The sequence below is a fragment of the Lichenostomus cassidix genome, chromosome 7 (genome assembly GCF_008360975.1).
Source record: "Lichenostomus cassidix isolate B80296 chromosome 7, HeHo_3.0, whole genome shotgun sequence".
Taxonomy (NCBI): domain Eukaryota; kingdom Metazoa; phylum Chordata; class Aves; order Passeriformes; family Meliphagidae; genus Lichenostomus; species Lichenostomus cassidix.
Genome location: NC_139488.1, coordinates 17,886,596 through 17,905,575, shown reverse-complemented (window position 1 = coordinate 17,905,575; position 18,980 = coordinate 17,886,596). Strand labels below are relative to the sequence as shown.

At 37.2% G+C, this 18,980-nt stretch overlaps 2 protein-coding genes across 5 annotated transcripts in view; one reads left to right on the top strand and one right to left on the bottom strand.

Annotated features, from left to right (window-relative positions):
- The window catches only part of DYNC1I2 (dynein cytoplasmic 1 intermediate chain 2), a 29,575-nt gene extending 12,056 nt beyond the window's left edge, over positions 1-17,519 (top strand). For 3 of the 4 annotated variants that reach the window (XM_085066468.1, XM_085066469.1, XM_085066470.1), the window contains exons 6-17: positions 531-646; positions 7,042-7,131; positions 7,361-7,523; positions 7,616-7,715; positions 8,213-8,338; positions 9,273-9,419; positions 9,740-9,853; positions 10,201-10,334; positions 11,341-11,485; positions 12,313-12,453; positions 13,470-13,595; positions 14,267-17,519. In XM_085066468.1, the coding sequence (XP_084922594.1) occupies positions 531-646; positions 7,042-7,131; positions 7,361-7,523; positions 7,616-7,715; positions 8,213-8,338; positions 9,273-9,419; positions 9,740-9,853; positions 10,201-10,334; positions 11,341-11,485; positions 12,313-12,453; positions 13,470-13,595; positions 14,267-14,380 (1,516 nt within the window). In that variant the 3' untranslated portion in view covers positions 14,381-17,519. The remainder of the gene's footprint in view (positions 1-530; positions 647-7,041; positions 7,132-7,360; positions 7,524-7,615; positions 7,716-8,212; positions 8,339-9,272; positions 9,420-9,739; positions 9,854-10,200; positions 10,335-11,340; positions 11,486-12,312; positions 12,454-13,469; positions 13,596-14,266) is intronic. The other variant, XM_085066471.1, reaches the window with a different exon arrangement.
- Positions 17,520-17,735: 216 nt separating this feature from the next.
- The window catches only part of SLC25A12 (solute carrier family 25 member 12), a 46,819-nt gene continuing 45,574 nt past the window's right edge, over positions 17,736-18,980 (bottom strand). Inside the window, exons 17-18 of the mRNA XM_085066467.1 lie at positions 18,878-18,968; positions 17,736-18,342 (exon numbers count right to left, since the gene is read on the bottom strand). Of these exons, the coding sequence (XP_084922593.1) occupies positions 18,153-18,342; positions 18,878-18,968 (281 nt within the window). The 3' untranslated portion in view covers positions 17,736-18,152. The remainder of the gene's footprint in view (positions 18,343-18,877; positions 18,969-18,980) is intronic.

The window sequence follows — 18,980 nt, the reverse complement described above, 5'->3', positions numbered from 1 at the left end:
AATGTATTATAGATAAATCACTTGTCAGTGTGAGTTCCAGGTTAGCCTTGCAGTTCTGCATTCTAAATAGCATCTTACAGTTGGACAAGAATGGGCAGCAAAGTTAAAAGACTAGGAAATGCTTTTTCCTTCAGCATAACTAAGTAGGTTTTCAAGCTTTACAATCCTAGAAATGTTGCTTACAAACACGATTTGTGAGTAGATCTGTACCGCTCATAATACAGATGTATCATATAAGTGGCAATATTCTGGTCAAACACAAAGAGCAAAAATTTTAAATTATATCCTAATGTCCCGATATTTATATGTGCACATCTTTCTTTTTGTCACAGATATATAAGTAGTTGTTGATTTTAAATAGTAATGATAAGATAGTAGTCACAATCTTGTGACTTTTTCAAAGTTTCCACTGGATTTAAGTGTGGCTAAGCAGTGCTGTGACAAAATGACTTGGGTATTATTCTAGGTAAAATGTGAAATAATAAAATTAAGTGGGTTTTTTTCCTGATTTTTGAATTTATTTTGTTTAGACGTGGACCTGTTAAACTTGGAATGGCCAAAATTACACAAGTTGATTTTCCTCCTCGAGAAATTGTTACGTACACAAAGGAGACGCAAACGCCTGTTATGACTCAGCCCAAGGAAGGTGAATGGTTAATTTATTACTATTAAGGGTTTTCTTGTTTCTTTTAATGTAATAATGATAACAGGCTGAATTAGAACTAGCACTTGTGATCTTGAAACTTAATAAGGTAAATGAAGGCTGGTATGTGAGATAATTTATATTAATTCTATTATTAAATTTATAAAGGTTTTGCTTAACTGTTACTGTCATTCTGCATCTCTTTTAACATCACTCTTGCTACTGTGTGGTATTTTCACACTCCTAGTAAATATTCAGATTAAAATCACAGTTGCTTAATTAGCTGACAGCTGATAAATAATTGGGCTTTATTTTGCATTTATGACATTTAAAAATCTACACACAACTTGGCACATGGAGAGCAGGGAGGTGATTTGAGGCAACTGGCATGGCTTCAATAAGGGCAGCTCCTGCCCTGACCAAGCTAGTGGCCTTCTGCAATGGAGTGACTCCATCAGTGGACAAGGGAAGTGCTACACGTCATCTGTTTGGATTTCTCTAAGGCCTTTGACATGATCCCCCCAATATCCTTCTCTCTAAATTGGACAGAGACAGATTTGATGGGTGAACTGTTCGGTGGATAAGGAATTGGCTGAATGGTTGCATCCAGAGGTCAGCAGCTCAGGGTCCTGATGTACATCAGTGACATGTGATGTCCCTCAGGGGTCCAGACTGGGACAAGTGCTATTTATTATCTTCATTAATGATATGCAGAGGGATCGAGTGCACCCTGAGCACACCTGCAGGTGACACCAAGCTGAGTGGGACAGTTGACATGCCTGAAGGATGGGATGCCACCCACAGGGACCTGGGCAAGCTTGAGAAGTGGCCCAAAAGAAAAGACATATCCTGGGCTGCATCCTTAGTAGCATGGCCAGCAGGTCAAGGGAGGTGATTCTGCCTGGAGAGGGACCTTTCACAAGGGCATGTGGCTACTGGACAAGGGGCAATGGCTTTGAACTGGAAGAGATTAACTTCAGAGTAGCTATCAGGAGGAAATTCTTTATTGTGCTGGTGGTGAGGCACTGGAACAGGTTGCCCAGAAAGCTGTGCTTGCCCCATCCCTGGATGTGTTCAAGGCCAGGTTGGATGGGGCTTGGAGTAGTCTGGTGTAGTGGAAGGTGTCCCTGCCTATGGCAAGGGCGTTGGAGCTAGATGATCTTTAAGGTCCCTTCCAACCCCTAACATTCTATGAACTTACTTGAAGCCTATGGATCCTTACAACAAACTTAGCAATTAACACCCCTACTTCTTATGAATTTTAATTTTTATACCTGAAGTTTATACTTTGAGTTTTAAAAGAAGGAACTAATTTATTTATAACTTACCCAGTTTCTGCTTTCAGCAATTGGACATAGGCTTTCTTTCAGTCATGATTTGTTTGCTTGCTGACAGTGGAAATTGCTTGGGATTGTATGATCTGAGTTTCACAGTAGATAGGCTGTAGTTGAGGTTCACTGCAGTGGAGTTGGAACAGTAGTCATTTACTAGAAAGCTGTCTCAATGTATTGCCTCCTGATCTATTCCATCATAAAAATTTTTTGAGGGCCATCATAAATTTTTTTCTTATGTTTATTTTGTGTGCTTCTCAAAATTCACGGATATCTTTTCATCATTTCAGTGTTGAAGATCTTTTTAAGGTCTATTTTAAGATTACCTGAACACAGTCATAATAAAGCTTTATGCTGTTGGAGCTGTGCTTTTGAATAAGGAAAATAGAAGCAGTTTTATTACATATGCTCTGCAGTCATTCTGCATGTTTAGGTCCTCTTGTGCTAATTTTTGATTTGGTGGGGGAGGACAGCACATGAAATAAAAACAACAAACCCACAACAAATCACTAAATGAAATAGTTCTCTTTGTTCCAGTTCTGTCTGTGGCAGTGGTTATGTAGTTACACTGTAAGCTGAGTTAGGAAACATTCAAACTACAACCAGTCTGTCTAGTGGGAGAGATAGGAAGTAGAAGTAAACTAGTTTTAAGTTAAAACAGTTTCTAGTTTGTAAGGAAATATTTGTGGTAACACATACCAAGTGAGTTAAATAGGAGAGACTTCATGTCCTCAAATAAGAGGCGGCATTTGGAAATGCCTGTTTCGGATTTGTGTAACAGTTAAATTAATTTTGAAGTGTGACAGCTTCCTTAGGAGATGAAGGCATTTAGTGTCCTAACAGTTCTCACAACTTCCATTATTTTATTGCAGTACTAATATGTTGATTTATTATGACCTCAAAGTATTAGAGAAACTGCCTGTCTTAGGAAGATTGATTCTTATATATTGTAAAACAATAAAATCGGGGTCTCTCCTAGAAAACAGTTTGTCCAGAGAAAGGTGGGTGTATAGGAGAAAATGATTTTGCTCAGCTCTCACAATTAAGGCTTTTCCAGGGATAATTGGATACTTGCTACTTAGTGCTGCTGCACAATAGTGTGCATATGCAATTGCAGCTGACTGCAGATGGTATTATTGCATTAGCTCCACTCTTTGAGGAGTAGTTGTCTGCTAACATCTTCAAGACACAGAATTAAAATATTAAGCAGAGTAATAAAAATATGACGTATAGGATTTGCTTCTTGGATGCTAGTACAGTCAATGTAGGATTTATGCATTTTAATATTTTTAAAAGAAATAACAGACCCTTGTATATCCATGTACAATCCTTGTGGGTCTGTTCCAACTCAGAATATTCTGTGATTCTATATTATCCAGTACATGCCTTAAATGTACAGAAATATAGATAGGAAAACTTGATGTGAAGACATTTGGCTTAACAAAAGCCACCCATTTCACAGATGATTTAACTTTGATTAACCTACTCTGCTGCAACAGATTACTCAGACAACTGGAACTACACTCTACAGTGTTATTGCTAGGTGCAGCCTAATTTACAGCACTGCTGTTCTTTCTGTCTTGCCAAAATACATCACAATTTTTATGTTAACTCAAAGTAAAAATTCGGTGGTTCATTAAATCTGTTTTTAGCATTCATTGACAAGACTTTTGTTGCTATTAAAGATTGCATAAAAATAGCAGCTACTTTACTGCTCAGTTTGTAACCTTAGATCCCCTGATTGCCTGTCAGAAGCAACATGGAGTTAATCCCTTAGCATATTATAATGAATATTCATCAATATGTTGATGTGACATAGAGTCCCATTTTTCCTGTCTTTGTGACCCTGTTCCAAGTCTTTGCAGCCTTTATAAAATCTGAAATCATATTTGGTACACTGACAATTGAAGTGGCTTAAAATGCCAGTAGATACAGTCATTAATGAATAAGGTGGATGCAGTCAGGGGGTGCCCTTAAGGTTTCAAATTTAGGTAGCTGACTAGAAATAAATGCAGGGCACTGCTGTATCATGGGTTCTTGACTTACTAGATTGGAACTTTTTCAGAAATATTATGTCCAATGTTTCAGTGTTTGCTGGGTGCTATATTATTGTTATGCTAATTTCTTGCAAATTCTGTTATCTGGACTGCTACTAAATAAATCCAAGATGGAGACAGGAAAAGTAATTAAAACAAACATTTCTTATCTCGTTTGTAGTCCAGCAGCTTAATAGGGTCTATTTTGTGAACTGTGAGAAAGTCTCCTGGGTTTGGATAAGAAAGCATTCTAGTTTTGGATAATGAGGTCAAGGACTTGTATATGTGGGCTTTTTTTTTTTTTTTTTTTGGGGGGGGTTTTTCCTCCAGATCCCTTAATGAGAAAGTTTGCATGTGACTCTTCTTTAGAGAGTAGATTTATGCAGTTACAGATAAATCAGTGAGATGACATGTTCAATTTCAAGTCTGATACTTTGAGAATATTAAAATAAGTGCTGTATCCTGCATTTAAATGCAGTAATATCAGCTGGCTGTATGCAGTGAAAGTACTATGAAGGAATTTAGAGCTCTGTATAATATATGCCATTTATGTTTCAAACATTAAAAGGCAGGAGCAATCAACTATATGATCTTTTGAATAAAATGTGTAGATTAGAAGGTCATATAGCACTAAGGGGTTGACCATCTACATTTGACAAGAATTTGACTCCTGTCACTGAAAATGGTACTTAGAATCAGTGTAGTATGACTAATGGGGGGTTGGGCTGAAATTTCTAATTTGGGACTTTCAAAGCTAGAATAATGTATCCAGGGTGACCCAAAACCAAATTTCTAAATTTGAAGGCATCATTTAATTCTTCAAGATTGATTGGCAGGACAAAAAAGAGGGGGATTTTTATCCAAGTAGCTGCAATTTGAATATGTGATCCTGTATGTGTTGTTCTCAAAGTCGTGTGTGTTAACTCATATTACATTTTTTAATTAATCATTGTTCACACCTGTAGTTATTGGACATTAAGAATTCCCTTCTTTAAAATGGCCACAGGTTATACAGTTTTCAGGTTACGAGTCCGCTGTACACGCGAATCCATCGAAAAAGGAGCAGTGTCTTTCTGTTTCTTTGCGTGATTATTTTGCCCAAAAAAGCTTTCATTTTTTTTAAGTAGCACAAAAGCTGTAATTGGCATGCTTTGTAAGGAAGTGTCAATGTGCAAGAGAGTGGAGATCACTAAGAATTCTTTTACGGGTTCTTTCCCCTTTGCACCACCGCCTCCTCAGCAGGGTCACTGAGATCACTAGCTTTTCTTGAAATGGCCATTTTCACTGGCAGGTGCATTATACCCTGTATTTTCAGATTGTTTTTCCATTCTGAATGTTTGGCAGGTTGATTGCTCTGGCTGCATTGACAGAGAAAGGGCTGACAAATGCGGTTGGGCTGGCTGAAAAGACAGTGATTACTGTTTTCCTTTGTGGCTGATTGAGGCCCTTGAAAGGAAAGATTTTAACCTTCACCATTTGGTTCAAAAGTATGAGCATATATTGAAATCATTCATGCCATTTATCCTAGTTCTGTAAACTTGTCAGAACATAAAAATCGCTCAATTTCAAGTAATGTAGGATTGGCATACGTCATTATCATTTTGATTAAGTTGGAGTTTGTATTATTGTGTGCATTATACAGTGTCATTTAAAGCTTTCTTTCCTGCAGGTACAGTTATATTTTTATTGCCTATACTATGGAGTTAGAAGGATTTTCAGACCTCTTTAAACCTATCACTATGTGTGTGGTTTGGCAGCTGGTATGGCCTACAAGCTGTATTTTGTTTGCAGGGTAAAGGCTTGTCTGTAGACCTCCTGGAGTGCTGGTAATTGCACAGGCTTGCCATTGGGGAAAGACATGATTGGAAGCAGTCAGGCAGAAAAATGTTGTGCCATCCCATTGCCACCTCATAGCAGAGAGACAATCCTTGCAGTACCATCTGGTTGTTGCTATCTAGTCAGCTGGCCTGGCTGCTGGGACCATGGCTTGGCAGCTGGTTCCCATCCCTTGACCACCCCTTTTTTTTTTTACTCTTTTTGTGTGCATGCATGTGGATTTTGGTTGGTTTTTTTTTTTACTTTTTGTGTTAGATAACTGAACATGGGTCAGGGAGATGGCTGCAACAAACAAGCCTAGTCCCTGTTGAATACTGTCTCATTACTTGTGATGAGGCATGCAGCAGTCTCCTGCTGCCATTCCCTTATAAGCAGATGACGTAGCTGTTTAACCAATAAAAACAAGTCTTTTCAGATGCTTGTTCTAGAAAGTGAATGAAGAAAAGCCAGGAAATGCATATCCCACAATTCTAAGTCATTTAAAGGTATTTTCTGGTTTACAGTATTCAAAGAATAAAATGTAGAAATGCAGAAAGTGCTGTAAGCCTTGTCAGTATTCCTGAACATTAACATTTTATGTTATTCATTGCAATTAGGGAAAACACATTTTCCTGTAAAGTTCTCATTGCCAAACATGATACAGATAATGAGACTTGCATCTAGAATGACAGAAAAAATGTAATCTCTCTGCTATTATCTTTAGCAAAATTTGCTTCTCAGAATAGCAACCTGAAAGCTAATGTAAGCCATCTTCATGCCATGTGCAGACCCATTAGACTGATGGTTTCAGATCACAAGTAAGCAGCTGCTCTGTAGACTATTTTAGCCATTTGATTTTTCTTTATTCCGTGGCATTAATGTGTCAGTGTGTTACACAGAACATGCATTCACCCCATGGTTCTGTGTGGAATCATAAATGCCTGTAAGACAGATTTCCACTTTGGATTCTTTACAATTTCCTGCATGTCTTATTTCAGTTTATGCAAGTACATAACTCAGTGCAACTCACACCCAGGTGTAGACAGCATTCCAATGATATTTTGGTTTGTGATAATGTTATCCTAGGGACTACATTTTACAAATGCAATCATTTTCAGCTACATACTATTTTACATCAGCTTATTTGAGATTCATATAGAATGTTACTGTTCCTCTTTAGAAACACTGACGGTCTCACCATAATGTTTCTCCTTAGATGAGGAAGAGGAAGATGATGTGGTTGCACCAAAACCATTAGTTGAACCTGAGGAAGAAAAAACATTGAAAAAAGAGGAGGAGGAAGAAGGTATGGTTCACCTCAAGACATTCTGAGTGTGCTGGAAGGAAAGCCATCAATACATTTTTAAATTTTTGTTCCATTAAGTTAGAATTAGTTTGATTGTTAAATACCAATTAGTCAGCAAAATACAAAATGCAAAAATTATTAAAAACCATGATAAATACTGTTCTTCTTTCTTGAAAAGAATTGGTTGAAAGCGTGCAGTCCAGAAAATGTCTGCATACATTTTTTTCAGCTGCCCCTCATGAACTCACTGAAGAGGAAAAGCAACAAATTTTGCATTCTGAAGAATTTTTAAGTTTTTTTGACCACTCTACACGCATTGTTGAAAGAGCCCTTTCTGAGCAAATCAACATTTTCTTCGACTACAGTGGAAGAGACTTAGAGGACAAAGAAGGGTAATGTGAATGTTGAATATTTTTCTGTGAATGTCCGATACTTTTAATTGAAAAAGTGATCTAAGATTAATATCTCCAAATTGTCTTCATAGGGAGATTCAAGCAGGAGCAAAACTGTCCTTGAATAGGCAGTTTTTTGATGAACGTTGGTCAAAGCATCGTGTTGTCAGTTGTCTGGACTGGTCATCTCAGGTAAAAAATAATGCCTAAATTAAACAGTTGGGTGTGTAAATTGTTGTAGTTCTGTGCATTTGACTTGAATACAATTGATGCAGTTGTATTTCTGAATGTGTTATTTACTTGCTCCATGGTTTGCAAAAAGTAGACAGAGCTGTTAATCTTTTGTAAAAAGTAACAAAGGTTCATATTGTGAAGAAAGTTGGTTTTGGTTTATGGACTGCTTTACAGAGGTAACTCGGTTTCATTAAAAAGAAACCTTGCTTAAAAGTTGTGGGTTTTACAGTTAAAAGTAAATTATGATGAAAAGAACAAGAGTAATATGTACATTAATGCTGTTTCATGAGCTAAATTAGTAACAATTGCAGTTTTAAGTGACTGTTTTTCATGTCTTTAAAATGCAAAGTGTTTTTTTAACCCTATTTTGGCAAAAGAAAACAAAGATTCTGGGATTATCTGGACCATTAGCCAGTCGTTTTGCTTACTCTGAGTGTTTTTCACTTACCATGCAGTATCCAGAATTACTTGTCGCCTCTTACAACAACAATGAGGATGCGCCTCACGAGCCTGATGGGGTGGCCCTTGTATGGAATATGAAGTACAAGAAAACTACCCCAGAATATGTCTTTCACTGCCAGGTATGATTCTGTTTTGGGAGGCTCAAGATTTTACGCTGATGAATTTGGACAAGTACCTTTCTTGTGTTTGTCAACATAGTAATTTCATTGGGCTAGCATTCACTTTAACCACATTTTATTTGCCAACAGATACTGATAGCTAGAGACTTCAGCTGAGAAATACTATGGTGTTTCAGAATTTCTGACATAATTCAGAATTCCTGTTTGAGGACTAATTTTCTTTTTTTATTTAAAAAATAGGAAAACTTTCTTGTGTAATGGTTGAACCACATAGGTTTATATGTGAGGGCCTTGAGTGGGATTGAACAATACTACAGCTTAGTTTACTTACTAAAATGAAGTCAGCCTGAGGAAGTGGAACAAGGATGAAAACTAGAAGCACATGCATCAAGAATAAGGCAGATGGAGGTTTTCTACTAGCTTTCTAAGAGATAAAAACATGTAAATCTCTTCCATTATGCCAAGTCCAAGATAGCCACTTTTTTCCCATCATTATGGAAAATTACACATTTGAATCAAAATTTAACCTGATGTTGTCACATTACTATCAAAGCCCAGATTGCAAAAGTAACTCTGTTGTACCAAAATGTATTTCTACATTCTTTTAGAAGTAATGACTACAGGATGTGGCAAAATATTATTAAAATTTCCTGTGTTATTGGGCCTTCCTTTGCTAATAAACTGTGCTAGGAAGAATACAGATTATTCCTAGCATGTGAAGGAAAAGAGGAGGAAAACTTCATTTTAGAATTATAAGTTGAAACTGAGGGTTTACAAAGGGTGTGTGAATCCTTAAGTAACTGGGCAGTGAAATAATGTACTGACTACATCTAGGCAAAGTAGTTGTTCTGATATTTGGCTTCATTTTCTTTAGTTTTAACCATAGTGTCTTTGAGTGGTCGTTTGTGTATTTTGTTGTTTTTCTTTCTTTCAGTCAGCAGTGATGTCAGCTACATTTGCAAAATTTCATCCCAATTTGGTGGTTGGTGGCACATACTCAGGCCAGATAGTGCTGTGGGATAATCGCAGCAATAAGAGAACCCCAGTGCAGAGAACTCCACTTTCAGCTGCTGCTCACACGGTAGGAGGTGAAATATCTTCAAGGACTGTGCCCTGTTGAGATGTGTTTAATGTCTACAAAATTCTGTCCAGTGAACTTGATTGGCGATGCTTAAATGTTTGTGTCTGTATTTTGACACTTAAGATCCAGGCTATTCATAAAAACTAGAGTGTCAAAAAAACCAAGCATCAGTTTTATGGGGGAGTATCATTTGTACTTTTGATTGTGATTAATCTTTTGTGCTTTGTTAAGTGGTGAAATGGTGTCTTCTACTGTATATTTATTAAACCAGAACTGGTTATTACCTGTAAATTTCTTTCTGATAATATTTTGTTTCTTAGCACCCAGTGTACTGTGTAAATGTTGTCGGGACCCAGAATGCTCATAATTTGATTAGTATCTCAACTGATGGCAAAATATGCTCTTGGAGTCTGGATATGCTTTCCCAACCACAGGTAAGATAACTTTGGATATATATGGTATTTATTTCAGGTTAGTATTTTATAAAAAATTCTGTTAATCTAAGAAACAGTAATCAACATTTTCCCAACACATAGAAATTAAGATAGCTTGACATTTGATAAAATATTTCCCCACCTGTGGAATCAAATACTTTTTGTAGATTATTTTGTATATTTTTGGTGTACTTGTGTTAGTGGTGAACACAAACGTAGTAAGAATTTCCTTATTCCTGCCCAATCTATATAAGTGAAATAAAAACACTCATATTGTGAAATCTAAGGGATTTTGTAGGTGTTAATATTTCTTTTTATAAAGTAAGTTGCTGATATTTTCACTACAGGATAGCATGGAGCTGGTTCACAAACAGTCCAAGGCTGTGGCTGTTACCTGCATGTCTTTCCCTGTTGGAGATGTTAACAACTTTGTTGTTGGCAGTGAAGAAGGCTCAGTGTACACTGCATGTCGTCATGGCAGGTGAATACAAATCTTAATTATTCAAAGGAAATAAAAATAGTGAAAGGATGAGTCCCTGCATGCTTTACACTCAAAATTTTTTAAAGTTAGTATTTTCTCTTTTGCATTGAAGGAGTTCAGAGTAGCTCTGTCTGAATTCCAATGCACTTTTTCCTGAGTAAGAGCTTCATTAAAAACAGAAGTAGTTGGAATAGTGAATTGGTATTATGAATTGTTTGTGTTGATGAGGACAGCATATGTCACTGTGGTTTTATTCATTTGAATTGTAGCAGAACATTCCAAACTTTGTATCTGTTTTGTAGATAATTGTACAGTAACATCACGCACAAATCTTAAATTGGCTAGCTGTTCTCCTGCTGTTCAATCTATTTTGAAATTGTCTGACTGTATCTTATCAATTGCTTTCTTAAATACAATTGAGTGTCCAGGTTTCATCTCAAATACACATCACCTTGCTGCACAGCTTTTTTGGTTCCAAAATACCCAAAATTGTATCACTTTTGTGTAACATCCTTCCCATCTGTTTCCCTCCTCCCTTATCATCACCCCTGATAAGAGGCTATTAGGGATATATTGTTTCTGGTGTATGTCTGAACCTCGTGTTCATAAAGTATGTGCAACTTCTCTTAATTTAATGGGCGTTTTGTGGTTATTCCTGAGGCCAGATTTTGTTGTTTGTATGAATTGAAGTTGTAGCTATTGCTGGGAGGACAGTGTAGTTAAATGTGTGGACTGACTGGTACCTGCTGAATTAGTCTCTTGTTCCTAGGATATATATTGGTATTTAAGGTTAGCAGAAAATACATGTTAAACTTAAGGTCTGTTTTCAAGACTGGTCTTCTGTGATCCTGCTGTGGTGAAGCCTTTTACCCCCTATGATGGGGTAACATCATAGAAGGCAGCAAATTCTTCCTGTGGCTATATTTAAATTGCATTTCAGTGCTGTTTCTGTCTACAGATGTTTGGTTTCCAAATCAATTAACCTTGGTTGTATATTCTGAAACAGCAAAGCTGGAATCAGTGAGATGTTTGAAGGACACCAAGGACCAATCACAGGTATCAACTGCCATGCAGCAGTTGGACCTGTAGACTTCTCACATCTTTTTGTCACCTCTTCTTTTGACTGGACAGTAAAGCTTTGGACAACGAAGGTAACTTAGATAGTTGAGTGGTTTTCTTCGTAGCCCTTGACACAAGGTGGTGCTATAATGTAAGCTACTTAAGGAAGTTCACTAACCTGATGAAAAGAAATCATGGGACGTTCTGAGGTTCTTAGCTGCTTTCCTGCAAAGAGGAGACAGCTGATGAGCAAAACTAAGATTACTAACATAAAGCTTTGCTTTCAGCTTGTGCATCATTTGTATACTTCTGATCTGTTCTTTTCATCCTTTTGCCCATTGTTATCAACAATGATTACAATGTAATCAAATGTAAATCCTGTTATAAAGTCAGTTACTTCATATATTCATAAGGCAAATGTTTTGCTACAATTTTGTGGAAGACTAAGGGACATCAGTTAAACTTGATGAGGCTCACAATTGAAATATCTGTCATTTCCATTGCCAGAATTACTTCTTTCTCTGTTAGTTTGATGCCCTGAGAAATGCAAAGCAGAGGAAGCAGAGCTCAAATCTCCCAGTAACAGTCTGAAGTGCTGTCACTAAATTATCATTGGCTTGATTTACAAGATTCTTAAAGCATTAAATTTACAATTTACAATATTGGCTTGCTATTGGCTGTTTTATAGCAGCAGCCAGCAAAACGGCTGCATGCTTTGGGAAGCATGCCTTTAATTATTAATAAAGAGCATTGATTTTGGCTGATCTTTGCAGTGGCAATTTTTAAAGCAAGTCAAAATGCAAATGACTTCTTATTGCTGGTAATGCTGTTGAAGTTCTATATTTTGCTTTACCTGTTAATTTTATAATGTTGAAATGTAGGGTTTGGGTATCACATGGTTATTTTTGCTTTTTTTCAGAATAACAAACCTCTCTACTCCTTTGAAGACAACTCAGATTATGTTTATGATGTGATGTGGTCTCCAACTCACCCTGCCTTGTTTGCCTGTGTGGATGGGATGGGCAGGCTTGACCTGTGGAATCTCAACAATGATACTGAGGTGAGGAAGTCAGGTTAACAGTCAAATGCAACTGGAAAGTTGTTTATACTCTTTGGAAAAAAAAAGTCAGGAATTTATCATAGCTTGGATTGTTGGGGTTTTTTACCATAGCTTGTTTTTGTTGTTCTTAAATATTCTGTAATCCAGTAGTTTCTGTGTAACAGATAGCATTCTTTGATTACAGGGTTACAAATGACTCCTCATAATGAATAACAGCAGTAATTAAATTGTTTTACCTATAACAAGAGAGGGAAACATCTGTTGGTGTAACACTGATCCATGTTGTGAAAGTGATTACAGACCTCCCACCTTGAGGCCTTGTCAGCCTGCAGCCTAACAGTGTGAACAAGCCTGTTACCACACACCACCGTTGTCCTATTGCCACAGTAATACTGCAGTGAAAGTGCCATTTGTTTCTAAACTTAGACAATGGAATGCTTGGTTTTCTGGTGTGAGTTACAAACTTCATTACAGTGTAAATTTTTTTTCCAAGAATTGCTGGAGGTAGATCAGAAGAGAAACCTGACAGATACTTAGTACTTAAATTTCACTATCTTAAAACTACATATGAAAGCAAGTTGCAGGACCAAATGCCAGCCTGTGCCTTCAAATTAGAATTACCTCTTCTAGCCTTTTGGACAGGGCTTGACCTGCCAAAACAGCTGATTTCATCCCTGCTCTCTGTCATAATCTTTCTTGAGATCCCAGGGTGCCCTGGCACTGCCTGAAAGCATGTCTGCCCCCTGTCTCTCAAGAAGAGTGCAGATGTGCCTTTTCGTAGCAGATGTTTGTACTTTGGCAGAGGGACAGATGTGTTGTTTTGGTCATGTCACTGGTGACAGCTTAAAGCCACTGAGGGTCTTTGTACTGTGAACAGCCTTTGATCTGTGCACCACGCACCAGCTGAAGTGTTGGGTGTTTCTTTTGATGCCACACAGATGGCCTAGGTGTGTTCTGTAATCTTTAGCTTATGGAAACCTGATGCATTTTTAGCAATGTGTTTCCAATTGGTACAGGTGCCCACTGCAAGCATCACTGTGGAGGGCAATCCTGCTCTGAACCGTGTGAGATGGACACATTCTGGGAGAGAGATTGCTGTAGGTGATTCAGAGGGACAAATAGTTATATATGACGTGGGAGAGGTAAGTATACCATGTATTGTGCGAAGTATATTGCTAAACACTTGAGTTTATTTAGCAGCTTGCCTTTCACTTTTTTGTCATTAGACAAAGAATAATTAGGTTTAATTTTTATTTTTGAATTAATGTTCCCTAGTAGTGTTTTATTTAGGGTGTTCTAGCATAACTTTTTAGTATGCTGTCATCCAGTCAGAAAGCAAAAATTTATTGTAAGGCTGGTGAAATAAGAATCAGTGGTTTTGTTCATAGAATTTTATTTTCTTTGTAACTGTGGCACTTGAGAATTTTGAGCCTAGCTTGAGAAGTACCAAGCAATTTCGCAGTGAAGCAGTCTCTGTTTTGTTCCTACAGAGAAGCTGTTGCTATTGCAAGTGTGTGTACTGCAGTAGTACATGACTAATTGATGAGATGAGGATATAGCATTAGTATTCCTCTTTGGAGGCAGTCTCTCAGATGGAGATCCATAGCATTAGCTTATGATAATACTCTGCACTTCAGTGCAGGAATCTGAAATCCTGCTTCTTTTATTAGTTAGAGCTTTTGATGCTTACACTAAACTAAAGGTAAGCTTTTCTACTGGAACCTCTTCTGAACATTCTTTAGGTGCTCTGCTGTTGCAAGTGAGCTCAGATTTAATTATTAGTAGGTTCAAGTAACGCTCTCTGTGTCAACAGCAAATCGCCGTTCCTCGCGGTGACGAGTGGACTCGGTTTGGCCGAACGCTGGCAGAAATAAACGCCAACAGAGCTGACGCAGAAGAGGAGGCTGCGACTCGCATCCCAGCGTAGAGCCTTCCAAACAGGCTGCAGGGGTAGACTTGGGAGTGATTGGATGCAAATCCTAAAGTGTCAGTTCATGTGTCAGTTCTAATCATAGCTTAAGGGAGGAACATATGGTTTCAACAATGGACTTGGAAATGTATTAAGAACACTGAAAATCAGATCTTGCATCGTTATGTTTTATATATAAATTGCAAGCACATGCTTGGATTTGTGTAACTTTTAATACACTTAACTTTGAGTCTGCAAGGATCTTCTTTTGCTGAAACACTAACCTGGTATAAATTTGCTACTTGGCTTCAGTAAAGTCCAATCTGAAACAGTATCTTTCTGGAAGGTAAAAGTTCCGTTCCTAAAACTTTTTCTATTACAGACTAACCTTCATTAGGTAGTAAATCTCTGATACATTCTTTAATTTCAACTCTTCATATTACCCATGGATATGCATGCATATGTTCCAAGTTTCATTGTTTATATATAGATAAGACTCAGACTCTGGTAGTGGGTAACACATGTGAATAAAAATTTGTCTGTAGTTACAAACCTCCTTGATAATCAGACCTGAATTAATGAAATACATATTTAATACCAATTTTCTTTTGTTTGAATTGGTGCATTAAAGGTGAGACTGATTCATAAATAAATATTATACAAGCACTTGTCAGCTGCCCTGACTTCTAATCTGTGTCCCTGCAGTAGTTTAAAGTTTCTGGGAGCTGATCCTTTTGTTTTACTACACACATCACAGAGTTGTTTTCTACCCCCAATCACCATTTATGGCCATGGCAATTGGCCAATAGTAAAAGTTCCTGTTATCAGACTTCTTTTCCAAAGGATAAGGAACAAGATTTTGACTTAACTTCTATAGCACAATAATTTGTATTCTGTTAACTACAGACTTGCTATTAATTTTCTGTGCTAAGTTAAAGCAAGATTTTTGTTATTGTTACTGATTTTAAACATTTTTATTGAAACAAAACTTCATAATGGCTTGAAACAGAACAGTTGGAACTTCTGTTAAAGGTTACTTTTTTTCTTTCTTAGCACATGATAAAGTTTTCTATCAAGACTGGTTGCAGGGTGGCTCTTGCTTGGTTTTGGGTTGTTTTTTTTTTTAATACTGTGAGTTGTACTAATTAGGCTCTAAACCAGTTTTGAAGCCTTTAACTTAGGACTCTCCGTTTGTTCTTAATCTGTTACAAGCTTATCATTTTGCCAGAAGAGCTGATTTTATATGCTTAAAAATAGGGAATAGATTTATATTCCTTAATCAGTTTTAGATCCAGAAGTAGTATCATTGTTTCTTCATTGTTTGTGTTTTAACTTTTCTGGTTTGTTTTGGGTTTTCTTCTGGTTTTCCTTGTCTCAGTTCTATTATGAGCAGCTTACAGAGACACAGCAGTAACAGCAGTTCTGTCTTCAGAAATTTTCTTTTTTGCTGGGTCTGGAAGTGAAATATGTTTGGGCTTCCACTGGTGTTGGCATTTCAAGAGTGTGTGTCCCTCCCCTCCCTTTTCAACGCAGCCCTGCTGCTCGGGTTGCACACATTTACCCTGGGTGTTCTCAGCCCTACAAGGGCAGCTCTGTTCAGCTGGGAAGCATGTGAACTATGTAAGAACAGCACATCATGAGATGGTTTGTACCTTTAGGCACAAGAGGAGGTCTGTTGGTTTGATGGTTTTGGAGGGAGGGTGTGCTTGGGTTTTTGGTTGGCTGTTCTTGTGGGTTTTTCACTGAGATTACTTCTCATTAAATAATACATTTCCCTCATATTTTTATTTTCAGAAATCCAGTAGATAAAGCTTTCTTTCAATGACTGTTGCATACATGCAGTTCATCTGGCATTAGTTTGGTGTAGTTTCAACCTTCTAATAATTTTCAGTTATTAAATTTAATACTGCTCTGTATTCCTGTTTGTGTTCCTCCCTCACAGAATACTTGAATACAGATTTAAAACATTGTAAAACCTATACCTGCAAAAGTGATGCTAGATGCTGTAAATGATCATTCTGGGAGACAAACTGTCCAGTTTTGGAGCTGTAAGAAATACAAATGCTGTTGTGCATTGTAAAGTCTCCTAAGGCCTTGATCCAAGTCAGTCAACAAGCTGTGACTAAGATTAAATGCCAGTGGGTACCCACCATTTTTGTCTCTTTAAGAAAAGCACAGGACAAAATACATAGATACAAGAGAGAGTTCCCGTGAAGTCTGTCTCTATCCAAAAAGCACTACAGAACAAGAAATTCCTTAAACAGAATATCACAAATAGAGAAGGAAGTGTTCTAATGGGGTTATTTATATTCATACTGCAGAATAGTGATCAAACTCCCAAGGTCAGTGTATTGTTACCTCTGGCTCACTAATTATGCAGCACCAAAATTATTTTTATCTTCCTTAGAGCCTAGAGCTGAAGGAGGGCTGGTCTGTGCTGAGTTCTTAAGAAGCTATCTCTTCATAAACTGACTTAATCACCATCACCTTAGTAAGAAAACAGAACCTGAAATGAGTTTATATTGCTTGGATATGCTGTACTTCAGGATGTTTAACCCTTTAAGAAATATACAATAGTAAAGACTGGAGGTTGCTGTATTGAGGAAGCAAGAAAGGTTTCCAGTAAGGCTGGAAACTCACCCCTCTCATCTCTGGCTGCATGGACAGTGTAACTAATTTTCCTCAAGAACGGTAGGAATCTAGACTCCCCTATTTCCTCTGACACTTTTGCATTTAAATATTATACCAGAGAAACTTTTGGCAGACACTAAGCCAGAAATAAAGCTTCTGCTTTCTCCTTTTACTTCCACTCACCTGCAAAGGTAAAAATCAGTTTTGCATATTAAAATAATACAAAAGTAAGTAGGTTTCTTCCCCCCCTGCCCCGAATAACCTAATCTCGTGGTAAAACAACCTAGAAATAAAGAGAATGCTTTCAATTTTTCATAACAAGTTTTCTGTCTGGAAAAAAAGGCATTCTGAGTAATAAACCCTGTAAAAATTCTTGAGTCTGTTAGTAACTGGCAAATATCTCATGTTTTAAATATGCTACCATAGAAGTAATATCTATTACACATTTAGTATTGCCATGTATTTTGAGAGAATTCTTGTCACAAAGTAGTGCTGCAAAATAAAAATCCTCCATGTGCTCATCTAATTACTGTGTTCTCTACCACCTATGAGCCAGCACATAGCATTTTAATTCCTTTGCTGTAATTAGTAATGAAGGGTATGCCTGCAGAGGCCATGTCCTGTCCTGTCCTGTCCATTCATTAAATGAGTGCATCTGATCTTTACCTTTACTCTGTGGAGGGAAAAAAAGCAATCATACTGGACAACTTCCTATAAATTCAAAGAAGTGAAGTGACAGAAGTATTTTTAAACATTTTATTGTCACGACTGTTAACAAAACACCTTCAAAACATCTGTACATTTCAAACTATTTTGAACTGCAATACCCATTATATAAATGTATGTGTATAGATGCCCTGATGTCTCTGTACAAAGATGTACAATATGTACAGTAACATTAAATGCAAGCTGTGCAAGGCAAAGTCTAGGCTACAGCTTCATGCCACTGGTTAAAACAAGGCAGAGAACCACAGCTTCAATCAGTTCCTTGTGTGTAAATAAATAAATGCAGGTATGTATGAATATTTGAAAGGAGCAATTAGATTTGCAAGCTCAGTTCAGCTAGAACACATGCAGCTGACTGGAAAAAATACAGTAGTAGTTTTGTGAACTCTTTCCACTGCCATCACTTTGTCCCATTGAAACACCTTTTCAGGGTTCAGCTGCTACCTTGTGCTTGAGCCGAGGTGGTGGCAGGAGCTCGAAACTTTGGAAGATATAAACCAAATTTATTTTCTATACCAGCAAATGTAGCTGTAGCAAGTCTGTATCCTCCTATATGTGCAGGGTTAGCAGGTGGAAGATCTGAAATTCGAGTTTTTGGGGTAGATTCTGATCCAGCAGGTTTGCTGTTTGAACAAAGAAAAAGAAAAAAGGTCTTTTTATTTGTCTAGATTCCATACAAAAAGACTTTATATAGATTTATTCAGGCTTAAATACTTGTGTATTTTTTTCTTAATATGGAAGATGTTAAAGCTGACCTTAATTAATAGACTCCTCTGCTGAAGAGAACGAGGTCAGAACACTACTTAATTTTAAATCAAACCCAAAACTAAAGTTAAATTTTCACTGATACCTTTGTAAATTCCTTTAACTTCCAGTGTCATGAGGAAAATGGAAAAAACTATCTTGCTACAATGGAAATACAAATTAGTGTACTGAAATAAATATGAAATGGCTCTTTATCTCCTCATTGTTCAGAAGTTGCATGCAAGTTTCCCTCAATTATATAAGGATGGGGGGATTTTTTACATTCTGCAAGTTTGAGTACAGGTGCTCAAAGTCAATAAGTTTTAATGGGTCCCATGCATGAAAAGATTTTATTTTTTTTCTTTAAACTTGGCAGTTGTTTTGTGCAAGCTAAATAGCAAATACTTGACTTACAGGCCTCCAAAATCAACATATAACCATCTCTGCAGAAGTTCGTAAGTGACCAAAGTAACACCAAACTGGGGTGAAGATCTGAACACACGAGCTGTTAAATATT